We start from the raw sequence: 18247 nt of genomic DNA, 5'->3' as shown, positions 1-18247 counted from the left end.
GAAAAGGCTCGTGAGGACACGCCCCCTTTTCTCCACCAATTGCCGGCCGCCCCCATAGCACAGTGTCCCGGTGTATCCCCGAGTGCCCGGCTCTGTGGATCCATCCAGCCGCTCGTCCCTCACTACCTCCTCCTCAAGTGTCCAATCACTACTCCCCCCATCCTCCTCAAGTGTCCAATCACTACTCCCCCCCCCATCCTCAGTGTCCAATCACTACTCCCCTCATCCTCCCGAGTATACGATCACTACTCCCCTCATCCTCCCGATCAGTGGTCTATAACGAGGGAATAATCCGCCTCGGACATGAGGCTTCCATGTATTCACACAATGCGGCAGCTCCGTCCTAGAGAAGGTGGGGGCTCTGAGAAGAGCAGGAGGGGGGGGCGGAGCAGCAGGAGGGGAGGGGCTCACATCATCCATTCAGAGAGCCGGGGGCGGGGCAGAAGGGGCGGGGCTCGCATCTATTCAGATGAGTCGGGGCGGAGCTTGTCCCCGGCCGCTGAATTCTAACCGGACGTTAATTGAGCGGGAATTTCAAAAGCGATGGTACTAGTTACATAGCCCCGCCCCCCGTAGCTGCTCAGTATTAACCCGTCAGTGGCCGCCTGCTCCCGCTCCCCACCGGAGAAGGGGAGAACAGTCCCGTATTCTCTGTGCGGAGAAGAGCGGCTCCATCGCTGCGCTGGTGTCCAGGGATAGAGCGCACGATCCCCCTGCACGCACAGTACACTCAGCGGCGGCATCACTACCAGCAGAGGGCGGCGCGGGTATAAGCCGAGCAGAGAGGCCCCGATAGACTGAAGAGAGCGGCGCTGACAGGGTTAACCCTATTCCTTCCCGCAGAGGAGCCGGAGCCCCCGCCCGCCGTGAGCGGAAAACGAGGGCAGAAGGGCGGAGTGGAGCTCGTCTGAGGAGGAGGTGGCGGCTCTGAGAAGAGCCTTTGGGAGAGAGGTGCGGGCGGCGCCGGTTACTTCTTGGCCGCGCTCTTCTTGGCTTTCGCCGCTTTCTTAGCCGGACTCTTGGCAGCCTTGGGTTTGGCCGCCTTCTTAGCCGGACTCTTGGCCAGCTTCTTGGGCTTGGGGGCAGCCTTCGGCTTCTTGGGGCTCTTGGCTGCTTTCTTGGCCGCGTCTGGTTTCTTGGTCTTTTTCGGGCTCTTGGCCGGAGCCTTCTTGGGCTTCTTCGGGGATTTAGAGGGTTTCTTGGCCGCAGTAGCTGCAGGTTTCTTGGCCGCCGCCGGCTTCTTCTTGGCCGCCTTGTCCTTGGTCTCCTGCTGCTTCTTGTTGAGCTTGAAGGAGCCGGAGGCGCCGCTGCCCTTCACCTGGGTGAGGGTCCCCTTGGTGACCAGAGCCCTGATGGCCACCTTGATGCGGCTATTATTCTTCTCCACATCGCATCCTCCTGCAGCCAGAGCCTTCTTCAGGGCGGCCAGAGACACCCCGCTGCGCTCCTTGGAGGCGGACACGGCTGTGACGAGGAGCTCGGACACGCTGGGACCGGACGGCTTCTTGCTTTTCTTGGCGCCCCCTGCAGCGGCGGATTTCTTCGGCTGCCTCTTGGACTTGGCGGCCGCTTCGGCGGGAGGAGGAGCGGCGGCTGCTGGCGCGGTCTCTGCCATCTTGTGTGGGACGTAAATACAAAGACTTCTGTAGAAAACACTGAGGCCGGGGCCGCCTCTTATATGTGGAGCGCTGCGCAGTGATTGGCTGCTGAGCTCCGCCCTCCTGCGCGGCTATTGGCTGACACCGGACACAGGCCCCGCCCTCACCCCGCTCAGCCCGGCTGCAGCTCCGCTCTCCCCTTGTGCTTCCCTGCCCGGGAGAAGAGCCCTTTAGCGGCTAGAACCGGACAGGAGAGGCCGCCTTCTCCGCGCCTGCCTCCTCCCGGACATCCCCCCTCACCGTGTGCCGCCGTCTGTGGCGGAGGAGGCGGGAGCAGGCCCCGGGATCTCCGCCACAGTCCTCCCGCTCTGCCTGACGTTCTGCACATCCGGCTGGATCCGGCCCGATGGCTCCGCTGCGAGGGCTCGTTCCCTCTCTTCCCGGCCCTCGTCCCCATCCCGGGGCTCTTCCCCACAAGGTGGGGCCGCAGGAAGCTGCTCGGACGCTGCGGGGAGGAGCTGGAGCCGCGGAGAGCCCGGGAGGGTAAAACAGGCGGCGGCCTCCGCTCCCTGCCGGCTCCCGGGCTCCAGTGCTCCGTGTCCCCGCACATTCCCCGCTGCAGTGATGCCGCCTCATGTGTGTACAGGGCTCTCAGGGAGCAGAGATGCGTCTTGTGGCCAGGGCTGCAGCAGAGGGGGTTCCGGTACAATGGGGCAGAGTATGGCCCCGCCCCCCAGAAGTATGGACCCCGCTTTACTGACCCCCGGAAACATTCTGGGGAGTAAGAAATGTGGAGAAAACTGCCCCTATAATCCCCCTCATTGCACCTCCGTAATCTCAGGACAATACGGCAAAGTACAGTATAGAATAGTACAGTATAGTATATTATAGTATAGCATAGTACAGCATAGTATAGCACAGTATAGAATAGTACAGTATAGTATAGTACAGCACAGTATAGTATAGTACAGTATAGTACAGCACAGTATATTATAGTATAGTACAGCACAGTATATTATAGTACAGCACAGTACAGTATAGTATAGTATAGAACAGCACGATATAGTATAGTACAGAACAGTATATTATAGCACAGTATATTATAGTATAGTATATTATAGTACAGTATAGCACAGTATATTATAGTATAGTACAGCACAGTATAGTATATTATAGTATAGTACAGCACAGTATATTATAGCACAGTATATTATAGTATAGTACAGCACAGTATATTATAGTATAGTATATTATAGTATAGTACAGCACAGTATATTATAGTATAGTACAGCACAGTATATTATAGTATAGTATAGTATAGTATAGTACAGTATATTATAGCACAGTATATTATAGTATAGTACAGCACAGTATATTATAGTATAGCATAGTACAGCACAGTATATTATAGTACAGCACAGTATATTATAGCACAGTATATTATATTATAGTATAGTACAGCACAGTATATTATAGTACAGCACAGTATATTATAGTACAGTATATTATAGTATAGTACAGCACAGTATATTATAGCACAGTATATTACGGTATAGTATAGTACAGCACAGTATAGTACAGCACAGTATGGTATAGGACAGTATATAGTATGGAGGCTGGTAATATCATGTGGAGGCTGTAATATCATGTGGATGCTTTAATGTAGAGGCCCATAATATGGAGGCTGTCATATAATGTGGAGGCCGGTAATATAATATGGAGGCTGTAATGTAATGTAGAGGCGGGTAATATTGAGGCTGTCATATAATGTAGAGGCTGGTAATATAATACAGAGGCTATAATGTAATGTTGAGGTTGGTAATATAGAGGCTGTAATATAATGTGGAGGCTATAATGTAATGTAGAGGCTGTAATGTGGAGGCTAGTTATATGGAGGCTGTCATATAATGTGGAGGCTGAAAATATGGAGGCTGTAACATAATGTTTAGGCTGTGATGTAATGTAGAGAACGGCAATATGGAGTCTGTAATATAATATGGAGGCTGGTAATGTAACACGTAGACTGTAATGTAGAGGCCATTAATACAGAGGCTGTAATATAACATGAAGGCCGACAATGTTAAATGGAGGCTGTAATATAATGTGGAGGCTGGTAGTATAGAGACTGTAATGTAATGTAGAAGCTAGTAATATGGAGGCTGAAAATATGGAGGCTGTAGAGGACGATAATATTTAGTCTGTAATATAATGTGGAGGCCGGTAATGTAACATAGAGACTGTAATGTAGAGGCCGTCATACGGAGGCTGTAATAGTATGTGGATGCCGGTAATGTTAAGTAGAGGCTGGTAATATGGAGTCTGTAATATAATTTGGAGAATGGCAGTATAGAGGCTGTAATTTAGAGGATAGTAATATGGAGGCTGTGATGTAATGTAGAGGATGGTAATATGGAGTCTGTAATATAATGTGGAGGCTGGTAATGTAACATGGAGACTGTAATGTAGAGGCCGGTAATACGAAGGCTGGAAATGTAACATGGAGGCTGTAATATTATGTGGAGGCTGTTATATAATGTGGACGTTGGTAATGTAATATGGAGGCTGTAATATAATGTGGATGCTTTAATGTAGATGCCCATAATATGGAGGCTGTCATATAATGTGGAGGCTGTAATGTAGAGGCCAGTAATATTGAGGCTGTCATATAATGTAGAGGCTGGTAATATAATACAGAGGCTGTAATGTAATGTGGAGGTTGGTAATATAGATGCTGTAATATAATGTGGAGGCTATAATGTAATGTGGAGGCTAGTTATATGGAGGCTGTCATATAATGTGGAGGCTGAAAATATGGAGGCTGTAACAATGTTTAGGCTGTGATGTAATGTAGAGGACGGTAATATGGAGTCTGTAATATAATGTGGAGGCTGGTAATGTAACATGTAGACTGTAATGTAGAGGCCAGTAATACAGAGGCTGTAATGTAACATGGAGGCCGGTAATGTAACATAGAGACAGGTAATGTTAAGTGGAGGCTGTAATATAATTTGGATGCTGTAATTTAATGCAGAGGCTGGTAATATGAAGGCTGTAATATATTGTGGAAGCAGTGATGCAATGTGGAGAACGGTAATATGGAGTCTGTAATATAATATGGAGGCTGGTAATGTAACATGTAGACTGTAATGTAGAGGCCAGTAATACAGAGGCTGTAATATAACACAGAGGCCGGTAATTTTAAATGTAAGCTGGTAATATGGAGGCTGTGATGTAATGTGGAGGCTGGTAGTATAGAGACTGTAATGTAATGTAGAGGCTAGCAATATGGAGGCTGAAAATATGGAGGCTGTAACATAATGTTTAGGCTGTGATGTAATGTAGAGGCTGATAATATGAAGTCTGTAATATAATGTGGAGGCCGGTAATGTAACATGGAAACTTTAATGTAGAGGCCGGTAATACGAAGGCTGGAAATGTAACATGGAGGCTGTAATCTAATGTGGAGGCTGGTAATATAGAGGCTGTAATATGATGTGGAGGCTATAATGTAATGTAGAGGCTGAAAATATGAAGGCTGCAATATAATGCTGAGGTTGATAATATAAAATAGAGGCTGAAATGTAATATAGAAGCTGCAATGTAATGTGGAGGCTGGTAGTATGGAGGCTGTAATATAATGTGGAGGCTGTAATGTACTGTGGAGGCTGGTAGTATGTAGGCTGAAATGTAATGTAGAGGCTTATAATATGGAGGCTGTGATGAAATGTGGAGGCTGAAAATATGGAGGCTGGTAATGTAATATGGAGACTGTAATGTAGAGGCAGGTAATAGGGAGCAGTAATATAATGTGGAGGCGGGTAATGTAATATTGAGGCTGTAATGTAATGCAGAGGCCGGTAATATGAAGGATGTAATATAATGTGGAGGCTGTAATATAATATGGAGGCTGTTATATAATGTGGAGGCCAGTAATATGGAGGCTGTTATATAATGTGGATACTGGTAATGTAATATGAAGGCTGTAATGTAGATACTTTAATATAATGCAGAGGATATAATGTGCAGGCCGGTAATGTTATATGGAGGCTGTAATATAATTTGGAGTCTGTAATGTAATGTGGAGGCTGGTAGTATGGAGGCTGTAATGTAATTTACAGGCTGGTAATATGGAGGCTGTAATATAATATGGACGTTGGTAATATAATATGGAGGCTGTAATGTAATGCAGAGGCTGTAATAAAATGTGTAGGCTGTAATGTAAGGTGGAGGCTGTAATGTAAGGTGGAGGCTGTAATGTAATGCAGAGGCTGGTAGTATGGAGGCTGTAATATAATGTGGAGGCTATAATGTTGAGGTTGATAATATATTATAGAGGCTTTAATATAATGTAATTTACAGGCTGGTAATACGGAGGCTGGAAAATGAAAACCACCAGCACTTCTGAGCTCAGCCAATCAGAGCGGGAGGGCGGGGCCTGGAGTTCAGGAACAGCCCCGCCCCCAGCCTCTCCGTGCAGTTCTCCTCCAGGTCCGCCCATGCTCCATATAAAGGAGGGCTCTGGGCTGAGCAGTCACTGCTTTCTGCTCACACCTAGAAGATGTCTGGTCGCGGTAAAGGAGGGAAAGGGCTCGGGAAAGGCGGCGCCAAGCGGCACAGGAAGGTGCTCCGCGATAACATCCAGGGCATCACCAAGCCTGCCATCCGCCGTCTAGCTCGCAGGGGAGGCGTCAAGCGCATCTCCGGCCTCATCTATGAGGAGACCCGCGGGGTGCTGAAAGTCTTCCTGGAGAACGTCATCCGGGACGCCGTCACCTACACCGAGCACGCCAAGAGGAAGACCGTCACCGCCATGGACGTGGTCTACGCGCTCAAGCGCCAGGGCCGCACTCTCTACGGCTTCGGGGGTTAATGCTGCCTCCGTCCTCACAGCACAAAGGCTCTTCTCAGAGCCGCCCACATCTTCCCGGGGAGAAGCTACAATTCCGTCTGCGCTCAGCCACTGAGGGGTTAACACCGCCCGCACATCATGGGGCGGAGAGCCGGACAATTGTCCGAGATCAGCGGCGCCCTGTGCTCAGTACAGCCGGGGGTCTACAATACAGAAAGCCCCAGTAATGTAAATCCCGAGCCCCGGGTGTTCTCCACCGCTCCTGCCCCCGCAGCCACAAGACGAGCTGTGCTCGGAGACTGAGGGGTTAATCCGTCCCGGAGCTGCAGAGACAAAGACGCCAATGAGCGGCGCTGGTACGGGTCACATGGCCGGCTCCTCCTGTAGATCAGCAGCTCAACTATAGGCGGGAAATCCAAATGAGCGACGAGATCCTGAGCTCTCCCAGCCTATAGTAGCAGAGCTCTGGACCCCTCAGCCGTTATGTGCCCGTAGGAGCGGAGCCTCGTCCTCCTGTCCTGAGCGGCCGCACAGCCTGTCCCCAGGGAGCGCCACACCGAGGAGGAGGATGGGAGCAGTGAATGGGCATGGAGGAGGATGATGGGAGCAGTGAATGGGCATGGAGGAGGATGATGGGAGCAGTGAATGGGCATGGAGGAGGATGATGGGAGCAGTGAATGGGCATGGAGGAGGATGATGGGAGCAGTGAATGGGCATGGAGGAGGATGATGGGAGCAGTGAATGGGCATGGAGGAGGATGATCGGAGTCAGTGAATGGGCACTGGAGGAGGATGATGGGAGTAGTGAATGGGCATGGAGCAGGATAGCTTGTATTGTAACTTCCACTAGCGGTACCGCATCTCATCTAGCTGACAGTGAGGGAAACCGCAGCCACTGTGAGAACGGGGAGACGCGGGAGCAGCTCCGCTGGAGACAGGGTGGGGGCTCTGAGAAGAGCCTTTGGGTCCGGAGAGCGGGGGGCGCTCACTTGGCGCTGGTGTACTTGGTGACGGCCTTGGTGCCCTCGGAGACGGCGTGCTTGGCCAGCTCTCCGGGCAGCAGCAGGCGCACGGCGGTCTGGATCTCCCGGGAGGTGATGGTGGAGCGCTTGTTGTAGTGAGCCAGGCGGGAGGCTTCCCCTGCGATGCGCTCGAAGATGTCGTTGACGAAGGAGTTCATGATGCCCATGGCCTTGGAGGAGATGCCGGTGTCGGGGTGCACCTGCTTCAGCACCTTGTAGACGTAGATGGCATAGCTCTCCTTCCTGCTCTTCCTCCGCTTCTTGCCGTCCTTCTTCTGGACCTTGGTGACGGCTTTCTTGGAGCCCTTCTTGGGCGCTGGGGCGGACTTGGCGGGCTCGGGCATTCTGACTGAAGACACAATCTCGTCTGTTCGCCTCCTCCCACCGCAGCGGTATTTATACACGGGCCATGCAAATGAGCTGCCGCTGACTGCGCGCTGATCTACTGGAGGAGAGGGTCACGTGGTGTCTCCACTTCTCCCAATTGGCAGCCTCACATCCATCCAGCTGAGCCGGGGGCGGAGCAAACAGAGGGGCGGGGCTCGGCTCACATCTCTCCTCAGTCTATCAGGGCCTCTCTGCTCGGCTGATACCCGCCCCGCCCCTCACTGCGCCCGCCCTCTACTGGTGGTGATGCCGCCGCTGAGTGTACTGTGCGTGCAGGGGGATCGTGCGCTCTATCCCTGGACACCAGCGCAGCGATGGAGCCGCTCTTCTCCGCGCAGTGAATACGGGACTGTTCTCCCCTTCTCTGTTGGGGAGCGGGAGAAGGCGGCCACTGACGGGTTAATACTGAGCAGGCTATGGGGGCGGGGCTATAGAACTAGTACCATGGCTTTTTGAAATTCCCGCTCAATTACCGTCCGGTAAGAATTCAGCGGGCGTGGAGAAGCTCCGCCCCCAGCTCATCTGAATGGATGGATGTGAGCCCCGCCCCTCCTGCTGCTCCGCCCTCCGGCTAAACTGAATGGTTATATGTGAGCCCCTTCCCTCTTGCTGCTCCGCCCCCCGGCTCAGTAAATTGATAGATGCGAGCCCCGCCCCTTCTGCTGCTCCGCCCCCCGGCTCAGCTGAATGGATGGTGCGAGCCCCGCCCCTTCTGCTGCTACGCCCCCCGGCTCAGCTGAATAGATGAATGTGAGCCCCGCCCCTCCTGCTGCTCCGCCCCCCGCTCCTGCGCCACTCAGAGCCCCCACCTTCTCTAGGACGGAGCTGCCGCATTGTGTGACTACATGGAAGCCTCATGTCCGAGGCGGATTATTCCCTCATTATAGACCACTGATCGGGAGGATGAGGGGAGTAGTGATCGTATACTCAGGAGGATGAGGGGAGTAGTGATCGGCCAAAGAGAAGGATGGGGGAGTAGTGATTGGACACTGAGGATGGGGGGAGTAATGATCGGCCAGAGATCAGTTGGTCAATGAGGAGAATGAGTGAAGTAGTTATATGGTATTGAGGATGATTAGGGGAGTAGTGGTCAGCCAGTGAGGAGAATGAGGGAAGTAGTGATCTGCTAATGGATGGATGTGAGCCCCGCCGTGCGCTCTATCACTGGACACCAGCGCAGAGACTGGAGAAGGGGCGGAGCTATAGAACAAGTGCTTTACAGTGATTGGCTGATCTCTGGCTTTTGAAATTCCCGCTCAATTACAGTCCGGTTAGAATTCAGCGGCCGTGGAGGAGCAGTCCATTACACACAGGGGGACGAACCCTCTACAGCAGCAATGTACTCGCCGCATGTCAGGAGCGGTAAGTGCCCCTGTGTGACGCCCGGACCATCAGAGCACAGGACGCCTCCACAGCGGAGATCAGCGGCATCGCCAGCTCAGTCGTACAGACTGTGAACGATGATTGGTAATGGAAGTTTTGGCGGCACATCTGTGTACGAATAAACCAATAGGGATGTAGGGGTGTGGTTTACATGAGCCAATGAGGACGAGGCCGGGAGTATAAATGATCTGCACGGTCCGTTCCACACCTCATTCTCTTGCTGTGTACAGATCTCTGCAGCGCCATGGCCAGAACCAAGCAGACAGCGCGTAAGTCCACCGGCGGGAAAGCTCCTCGCAAGCAGCTGGCCACTAAGGCCGCCAGGAAGAGCGCCCCCGCCACTGGCGGAGTCAAGAAGCCTCACCGCTACCGGCCCGGGACCGTCGCTCTCCGGGAGATCCGGCGCTACCAGAAGTCCACCGAGCTGCTCATCCGGAAGCTGCCCTTCCAGCGCCTGGTCAGAGAGATCGCCCAGGACTTCAAGACCGACCTTCGCTTCCAGAGCTCGGCCGTCATGGCCCTGCAGGAGGCCAGCGAGGCTTACCTGGTCGGGCTCTTCGAGGACACCAACCTCTGCGCCATCCACGCCTAAGAGGGTCACCATCATGCCCAAGGATATCCAGCTGGCCCGCAGGATCCGTGGGGAGAGGGCTTAGATCTGCGCCCCGCACCCAACAAAGGCTCTTCTCAGAGCCACCACCTCCTCCTCAGACGAGCTCCACTCCGCCCTTCACCTCTGCTCACAGGAGGCGGGTTAACCCTTTCAGCCCTGTGATTAGTAAGAGCAGTTCCTTTATCCAGAAGGCGCTCTCTCTGTATGTCCCCCGTCTATCAGGGACTCGCTGACCGTGACCGATAACCGCCTCCATCCGCCCTCTCCACTCAGCGCTGCAGGGGTAGCGGGAGAAGGGGGCGGAGCTATAGGACAAGTGCTTTACAGTGATTGGCTGATCTCTGGCTTTTGAAATTCCCGCTCAATTACAGTCCGGTTAGAGATCAGCGACCAAACCCTCTCCAGCAGCAATGTCTGCCCGCACTATGTCCGGAGTAGTGCTGTCCGATCCATGTCCGAGCAGCAGGGAGGAGCGGAGGCGCACACAGTACAGGGGGTCGTGCGCTGAGGCTAAGAATCCCATCATCCTACTGACTTATAGACTCCTCCTATTCTCTGAGTCACTAGAGCAGCACACGGAGTCTAGGAGCAGGCTGCAGCGGTATAAAGCCCTCCCAGTGCTGTCCATATAATAGGACGCCTCCAGCAGTGCCCCCCACTCAGTATAATGCCCAGACCAGTGCCCCCAGCTCCCCTCCTGTTCTAAAACATCCCATCTCTGGTCAGGAGCGGTAAGTGCCCCTGTGTGGCGCCTCCACAGCGGAGATCAGCGGCATCGCCAGCTCAGTCGTACAGACCATGTGGGTGGCCCTTAGAAGAGCCTTTGGTTTGGGGCGGGGCAGAGCCGGGCTCACTTGCTCTTGGCCGGCTTGCTGCTCTCGGTCTTCTTGGGCAGCAGCACGGCCTGGATGTTGGGCAGGACGCCTCCCTGGGCGATGGTGACGCCGCCCAGCAGCTTGTTGAGCTCCTCGTCGTTGCGCACGGCCAGCTGCAGGTGACGGGGGATGATGCGGGTCTTCTTGTTGTCGCGGGCGGCATTGCCGGCCAGCTCCAGGATCTCGGCGGTGAGATACTCGAGCACAGCGGCCAAGTAGACGGGAGCGCCGGCGCCCACCCTCTCGGCGTAGTTGCCCTTGCGGAGGAGCCTGTGCACACGGCCGACCGGGAACTGGAGCCCTGCCCGGGATGAGCGGGTCTTGGCCTTAGCCCGCACTTTGCCTCCTTGTTTGCCGCGTCCAGACATCGTTCTCTTCTTTGTACAGATGAGACTGACAGCCCCGCTCCGCGTCACCTCTTATACCCGGGTGGCGCAGGGAGAACTCCTCTGTGATTGGCTGAATCCAAATCCGGTTTTCAGCGCCAAATCCTGCAGCCAATGAGGAAGCAGATGACCTGAAAAGGCTCGTGAGGACACGCCCTCTTTCCTCCACCAATTGCCGGCCGCCCCCATAGCACAGTGTCCCGGTGTATCCCCGAGTGCCCGGCTCTGTGGATCCATCCAGCCGCTCGTCCTTCACTACCTTCTCCTCCTCCTCAAGTGTCCAATCACTACTCCCCCCATCCTCCTCAAATGTCCAATCACTACTCCCCCCATCCTTCTCTCTGACCGATCACTACTCCCCTCATCCTCCCGATCAGTGGTCTATAATGAGGGAATAATCCGCCTCGGACATGAGGCTTCCATGTAGTCACACAATGCGGCAGCTCCGTCCTAGAGAAGGTGGGGGCTCTGAGAAGAGCAGGAGCGGGGGGCGGAGCAGCAGGAGCTCACATCATCCATTCAGCTGAGCCGGGGGCGGAGCAGCAGGAGGGGAGTTGCTCACATCATCCATTCAGATGAGACGGGGGGCGGAGCAGCAGGAGGGGCGGGGCTCACAAATATTCATTCAAAAGAGCCGGGGGGCGGGGCTTACATCCCCATAGCCTGCTCAGTATTAACCCGTCAGTGGCCGCCTTCTCCCGCTCCCCAACGGAGAAGCAGTCCGGTATTCACTGTGCGGAGAAGAGCGGCTCCATCGCTGCGCTGGTGTCCAGGGATAGAGCGCACCCCCTGCACGCACAGTACACTCAGCGGCGGCATCACTACCAGCAGAGGGCGGGGCGCAGTGAGGGGCGGGTATCAGCCGAGCAGAGAGGCCCTGATAGACTGAAGAGAGCGGCGCAGACAGGGTTAACCCTATTCCTTCCCGCAGAGGAGCCGGAGCCCCCGCCCGCCGTGAGCGGAGAACGAGGGCAGAAGGGCGGAGTGGAGCTCGTCTGAGGAGGAGGTGGTGGCTCTGAGAAGAGCCTTTGGGAGAGAAGTGCGGGCGGCGCCGGTTACTTCTTGGCCGCGCTCTTCTTGGCTTTCGCCGCTTTCTTAGCCGGACTCTTGGCAGCCTTGGGTTTGGCCGCCTTCTTAGCCGGACTCTTGGCCAGCTTCTTGGGCTTGGGGGCAGCCTTCGGCTTCTTGGGGCTCTTGGCTGCTTTCTTGGCCGCGTCTGGTTTCTTGGTCTTTTTCGGGCTCTTGGCCGGAGCCTTCTTGGGCTTCTTCGGGGATTTAGCGGGTTTCTTGGCCGCAGTAGCTGCAGGTTTCTTGGCCGCCGCCGGCTTCTTCTTGGCCGCCTTGTCCTTGGTCTCCTGCTGCTTCTTGTTGAGCTTGAAGGAGCCGGAGGCGCCGCTGCCCTTCACCTGGGTGAGGGTCCCCTTGGTGACCAGAGCCCTGATGGCCACCTTGATGCGGCTATTATTCTTCTCCACATCGCATCCTCCTGCAGCCAGAGCCTTCTTCAGGGCGGCCAGAGACACCCCGCTGCGCTCCTTGGAGGCGGACACGGCTGTGACGAGGAGCTCGGACACGCTGGGACCGGAAGGCTTCTTGCTTTTCTTGGCGCCCCCTGCAGCGGCGGATTTCTTCGGCTGCCTCTTGGACTTGGCGGCCGCTTCGGCGGGAGGAGGAGCGGCGGCTGCTGGCGCGGTCTCTGCCATCTTGTGCGGGACGTAAATACAAAGACTTCTCCTGGAGAAAACACTGAGGCCGGAGCCGGGGCCGCCTCTTATATGTGGAGCGCTGCGCAGTGATTGGCTGCTGAGCTCCGCCCTCCTGCGCGGCTATTGGCTGACACCGGACACAGGCCCCGCCCTCACCCCGCTCAGCCCGGCTGCAGCTCCGCTCTCCCCTTGTGCTTCCCTGCCCGGGAGAAGAGCCCTTTAGCGGCTAGAACCGGACAGCAGAGGCCGCCTTCTCCGCGCCTGCCTCCTCCCGGACATCCCCCCTCACCGTGTGCCGCCGTCTGTGGCGGAGGAGGCGGGAGCAGGCCCCGGGATCTCCGCCACAGTCCTCCCGCTCTGCCTGACGTTCTGCACATCCGGCTGGATCCGGCCCGATGGCTCCGCTGCGGGGGCTGGTTCCCTCTCTTCCCGGCCCTCGTCCCCATCCCAGGGCTCTTCCCCACAAGGTGGGGCCGCAGGAAGCTGCTCGGACGCTGCGGGGAGGAGCTGGAGCCGCGGAGAGCCCGGGAGGGTAACACAGGCGGCGGCCTCCGCTCCCTGCCGGCTCCCGGGCTCCAGTGCTCCGTGTCCCCGCACATTCCCCGCTGCAGTGATGCCGCCTCATGTGTGTACAGGGCTCTCAGGGAGCAGAGATGCGTCTTGTGGCCAGGGCTGCAGCAGAGGGGGTTCCGGTACAATGGGGCAGAGTATGGCCCCGCCCCCCAGAAGTATGGACCCCGCTTTACTGACCCCCGGAAATATTCTGGGGAGTAATAAATGTGGAGAAAACTGCCCCTATAATCCCCCTCATTGCACCTCCGTAACCTCAGGACAATACGGCAAAGTATTTTATAGTACAGTATAGAACAGTATAGTATATTATAGTACAGTATAGTATATTATAGTACAGCACAGTATATTATAGTATAGCATAGTACAGTATATTATAGTATAGTACAGTATAGCATAGTACAGCAGAGTATATTATAGTATAGTACAGTATAGAATAGTACAGCACAGTATATTATAGCACAGTATAGTACAGCACAGTATATTATAGTATAGTATAGTACAGCACAGTATATTATAGTATAGTACAGCATAGTATATTATAGTATAGTACAGTATAGTACAGAACAGTATATTATAGCACAATATAGTATAGTACAGTATATTATAGTACAGTATAGTATAGAATAGTACAGCACAGTATATTATAGTACAGCACAGTATATTATAGTATAGTACAGCACAGTATATTATAGTACAGCACAGTATAGCATAGTACAGCACAGTATAGTACAGTACAGTATATTATAGTATAGTACAGTATATTATAGTACAGTATATATTATAGTACAGCACAGTATATTATAGTATAGTACAGTATATTATAGTACAGCACAGTATATTATAGTACAACACAGTATATTATAGTACAGCAAAGTATAGTATAGTACAGTATATTATAGTACAGTATAGTATAGAATAGTACAGCACAGTATATTATAGTACAGCACATTATAGTATAGTACAGTATATTATAGTACAACACAGTATATTATAGTATAGCACAGTATAGTATAGTACAGCACAGTATATTATAGTATAGCACCCGAATATTATAGCACAGTATATTATAGTATAGTACAGCACAGTATATTATAGTATAGCACAGTATATTATAGTATAGCACAGTATATTATAGTACAGTACAGTATAGTACAGCACAGTATATTATAGTATAGTACAGTATATTATAGTATAGTACAGTATAGCATAGTACAGCACAGTATATTATAGTACAGCAAAGTATAGTATAGTACAGCACAGTATATTATAGTATAGTACAGTATAGTATAGTACAGCACAGTATATTATAGTACAGCACAGTATATTATAGTACAGCATAGTATAGTACAGCACAGTATATTAAAGTATAGCACAGTATATTAAAGTATAGCACAGTATATTATAGTATAGTATAGCACAGTATATTATAGTATAGTACAGCACAGTGTATTATAGTATAGTACAGTATAGTACAGCACAGTATATTATAGTATAGTACAGCACAGTGTATTATAGTATAGTACAGTATAGTACAGCACAGTATATTATAGTATAGTACAGCACAGTATATTATAGTATAGTACAGTATAGTACAGCACAGTATATTATAGTATAGTACAGTATATTATAGTACAGCACAGTATATTATAGTACAGCACAGTATATTATAGTATAGTACAGCACAGTATATTATAGTATAGTACAGTATATTATAGTACAGCACAGTATATTATAGTACAGCACAGTATAGTATAGTACAGCACAGTATATTAAAGTATAGCACAGTATATTATAGTATAATATAGCACAGTATATTATAGTACAGCACAGTGTATTATAGTATAGTACAGTACAGCACAGTATATTATAGTACAGCACAGTATATTATAGTATAGTACGGTATAGTACAGCACAGTATGGTATAGGACAGTATAGTATGGAGGCTGGTAATATAATATGGAGGCTTTAATGTAGAGGCCCATAATATGGAGGCTGTAATGTAATGTAGAGGCGGGTAATATTGAGGCTGTCATATAATGTAGAGGCTGGTAATATAATACAGAGGCTGGTAATATAGTACAGAGGCTATAATGTAATGTTGAGGTTGGTAATGTGGAGGCTATAATGTAATGTGGAGGCTATAATGTAATGTAGAGGCTGGTAATGTGGAGGCTAGTTATATGGAGGCATGAAGGCCGGCAATGTTAAATGGAGGCTGTAATATAATGTGGAGGCTGGTAGTATAGAGACTGTAATGTAGAGGCTAGTAATATGGAGGCTGAAAATATGGAGGCTGTAGAAGACGATAATATGAAGTCTGTAATATAATGTGGAGGCCGGTAATGTAACATAGAGACTGTAATGTAGAGGCGGTCATACGGAGGCTGTAATATTATTTGGATTCCGGTAATGTTACATAGAGGCTGGTAATATAAAGTCTGTAATATCATTTGGAGAATGGCAGTATAGAGGCTGTAATTTAGATGATAGTAATATGGAGGCTGTAACATAATGTTTAGGCTGTGATGTAATGTAGAGGACGGTAATATGGAGTCTGCAATATAATGTGGAGGCTGGTAATGTAACATGGAGACTGTAATGTAGAGGCCGGTAATATGAAGGCTGGAAATGTAACATGGAGGCTGTAATATAATGTGGAGGCTGTTATATAATGTGGACGTTGGTAATGTAATGTGGAGGCTGTAATGTAGAGGCCGGTAATATTGAGGCTGTCATATAATGTAGAGGCTGGTAATATAATACAGAGGCTGTAATGTAATGTGGAGGTTGGTAATATAGATGCTGTAATATAATGTGGAGGCTATAATGTAATGTAGAGGCTGGTAATGTGGAGGCTAGTTATATGGAGGCTGTCATATAATGTGGAGGCTGAAAATATGGAGGCTGTAACATAATGTTTAGGCTGTGATGGAATGTAGAGAACGGCAATATGGAGTCTGTAATATAATGTGGAGGCTGGTAATGTAGCACGTAGACTGTAATGTAGAGGCCATAAATACAGAGGCTGTAATATAACATGAAGGCCGGCAATGTTAAATGGAGGCTGTAATATAATGTGGAGGCTGGTAGTATAGAGACTGTAATGTAGAGGCTAGTAATATGGAGGCTGTAGAAGACGATAATATGAAGTCTGTAATATAATGTGGAGGCCGGTAATGTAACATAGAGACTGTAATGTAGAGGCGGTCATACGGAAGCTGTAATATTATTTGGATTCCGGTAATGTTACATAGAGGCTGGTAATATGGAGTCTGTAATATCATTTGGAGAATGGCAGTATAGAGGCTGTAATTTAGATGATAGTAATATGGAGGCTGTAACATAATGTTTAGGCTGTGATGTAATGTAGAGGACGGTAATATGGAGTCTGCAATATAATGTGGAGGCTGGTAATGTAACATGGAGACTAATGTAGAGGCCGGTAATATGAAGGCTGGAAATGTAACATGGAGGCTGTAATATAATATGGAGGCTGTTATATAATGTGGACGTTGGTAATGTAATATGGAGGCTGTAATATAATGTGGATGCTTTAATGTAGATTCCCATAATATGGAGGCTGTCCTATATTGTGCAGGCTGTAATGTAGAGGCGGGTAATATTGAGGCTGTCATATAATTTAGAGGCTGGTAATATAATACAGAGGCTGTAATGTAATGTGGAGGTTGGTAATATAGATGCTGTAATATAATGTGGAGGCTATAATGTAATGTAGAGGCTGGTAATGTGGAGGCTAGTTATATGGAGGCTGTCATATAATGTGGAGGCTGAAAATATAGAGGCTGTAACATAATGTTTAGGCTGTGATGTAATGTAGAGGACGGTAATATGGAGTCTGTAATATAATGTGGAGGCTGGTAATGTAACATGTATACTGTAATGTAGAGGCCAGTAATACAGAGGCTGTAATGTAACATGGAGGCCGGTAATGTAACATAGAGACAGGTAATGTTAAGTGGAGGCTGGTAATATGGAGGCTGTAATATAATTTGGATGCTGTAATTTAATGCAGAGGCTGGTAATATGAAGGCTGTAATATATTGTGGAAGCAGTGATGCAATGTGGAGAACGGTAATATGGAGGCTTGTAATGTAACATGTAGACTGTAATGTAGAGGCCAGTAATACAGAGGCTGTAATATAACACGGAGGCCGGTAATTTTAAATGTAAGCTGGTAATATGGAGGCTGTAATATAATGTGGAGGCTGTGATGTAATGTGGAGGCTGGTAGTATAGAGACTGTAATGTAGAGGCTAGCAATATGGAGGCTGAAAATATGGAGGCTGTAACATAATCTTTAGGCTGTGATGTAATGTAGAGGCTGATAATATGAAGTCTGTAATATAATGTGGAGGCCGGTAATGTAACATGGAGACTGTAATGTAGAGGCCGGTAATACGAAGGCTGGAAATGTAACATGGAGGCTGTAATCTAATGTGGAGGCTGGTAATATAGAGGCTGTAATATGATGTGGAGGCTATAATGTAATGTAGAGGCTGAAAATATGAAGGCTGCAATAAAATGCTGAGGTTGATAATATAAAATGGAGGCTGAAATGTAATATAGAAGCTGCAATGTAATGTGGAGGCTGGTAGTATGGAGGCTGGTAGCATGAAGGCTGAAATGTAATGTAGAGGCTTATAATATGGAGGCTGTGATGAAATGTGGAGGCTGAAAATATGGACGTTAATAATGTAATATGGAGACTGTAATGTAGAGGCCGGTAATAGGGAGCAGTAATATAATGTGGAGGCGGGTAATGTAATATTGAGGCTGTAATGTAATGCAGAGGCCGGTAATATGAAGGATGTAATATAATGTGGAGGCTGTAATAT

General features: G+C 50.1%; 5 protein-coding genes across 5 annotated transcripts; 1 reads left to right on the top strand and 4 right to left on the bottom strand.

Annotated features, from left to right (window-relative positions):
• Positions 1-961: 961 nt before the first annotated feature.
• LOC122923514 (histone H1B-like) lies at positions 962-1958 on the bottom strand. The gene has a single exon (XM_044274341.1). The coding sequence runs from the start codon at positions 1613-1615 to the stop codon at positions 968-970; it is 648 nt and encodes a 215-aa protein (XP_044130276.1). The 5' UTR covers positions 1616-1958; the 3' UTR covers positions 962-967.
• Positions 1959-5917: 3959 nt separating this feature from the next.
• LOC122923520 (histone H4) lies at positions 5918-6594 on the top strand. The gene has a single exon (XM_044274346.1). The coding sequence runs from the start codon at positions 6157-6159 to the stop codon at positions 6466-6468; it is 312 nt and encodes a 103-aa protein (XP_044130281.1). The 5' UTR covers positions 5918-6156; the 3' UTR covers positions 6469-6594.
• A 799-nt stretch (positions 6595-7393) lies between these two features.
• Positions 7394-7859, bottom strand: LOC122923517 (histone H2B 1.1). The gene has a single exon (XM_044274344.1). The coding sequence runs from the start codon at positions 7810-7812 to the stop codon at positions 7432-7434; it is 381 nt and encodes a 126-aa protein (XP_044130279.1). The 5' UTR covers positions 7813-7859; the 3' UTR covers positions 7394-7431.
• A 2828-nt stretch (positions 7860-10687) lies between these two features.
• On the bottom strand, positions 10688-11094 carry LOC122923515 (histone H2A type 1). The gene has a single exon (XM_044274342.1). It carries the CDS (start codon positions 11092-11094, stop codon positions 10702-10704), a length of 393 nt encoding a protein of 130 aa, XP_044130277.1. The 3' UTR covers positions 10688-10701.
• A 1071-nt stretch (positions 11095-12165) lies between these two features.
• On the bottom strand, positions 12166-12815 carry LOC122923513 (histone H1B-like). The gene has a single exon (XM_044274340.1). It carries the CDS (start codon positions 12813-12815, stop codon positions 12168-12170), a length of 648 nt encoding a protein of 215 aa, XP_044130275.1. The 3' UTR covers positions 12166-12167.
• Positions 12816-18247: the final 5432 nt, after the last annotated feature.

The sequence above is a fragment of the Bufo gargarizans genome, unplaced genomic scaffold, assembly GCF_014858855.1.
Source record: "Bufo gargarizans isolate SCDJY-AF-19 unplaced genomic scaffold, ASM1485885v1 original_scaffold_1687_pilon, whole genome shotgun sequence".
Taxonomy (NCBI): domain Eukaryota; kingdom Metazoa; phylum Chordata; class Amphibia; order Anura; family Bufonidae; genus Bufo; species Bufo gargarizans.
The sequence above is the reverse complement of the archived record's forward strand: the minus strand, read 5'-3'. Positions and strand labels throughout refer to the sequence as shown.

Bases quoted from the DNA above. Each gene is read 5' to 3' on its own strand.
- LOC122923515 (XM_044274342.1), bottom strand. From the start codon at position 11,094: ATGTCTGGACGCGGCAAACAAGGAGGCAAAGTGCGGGCTAAGGCCAAG.
- LOC122923517 (XM_044274344.1), bottom strand. From the start codon at position 7,812: ATGCCCGAGCCCGCCAAGTCCGCCCCAGCGCCCAAGAAGGGCTCCAAG.
- LOC122923514 (XM_044274341.1), bottom strand. From the start codon at position 1,615: ATGGCAGAGACCGCGCCAGCAGCCGCCGCTCCTCCTCCCGCCGAAGCG.
- LOC122923520 (XM_044274346.1), top strand. From the start codon at position 6,157: ATGTCTGGTCGCGGTAAAGGAGGGAAAGGGCTCGGGAAAGGCGGCGCC.
- LOC122923513 (XM_044274340.1), bottom strand. From the start codon at position 12,815: ATGGCAGAGACCGCGCCAGCAGCCGCCGCTCCTCCTCCCGCCGAAGCG.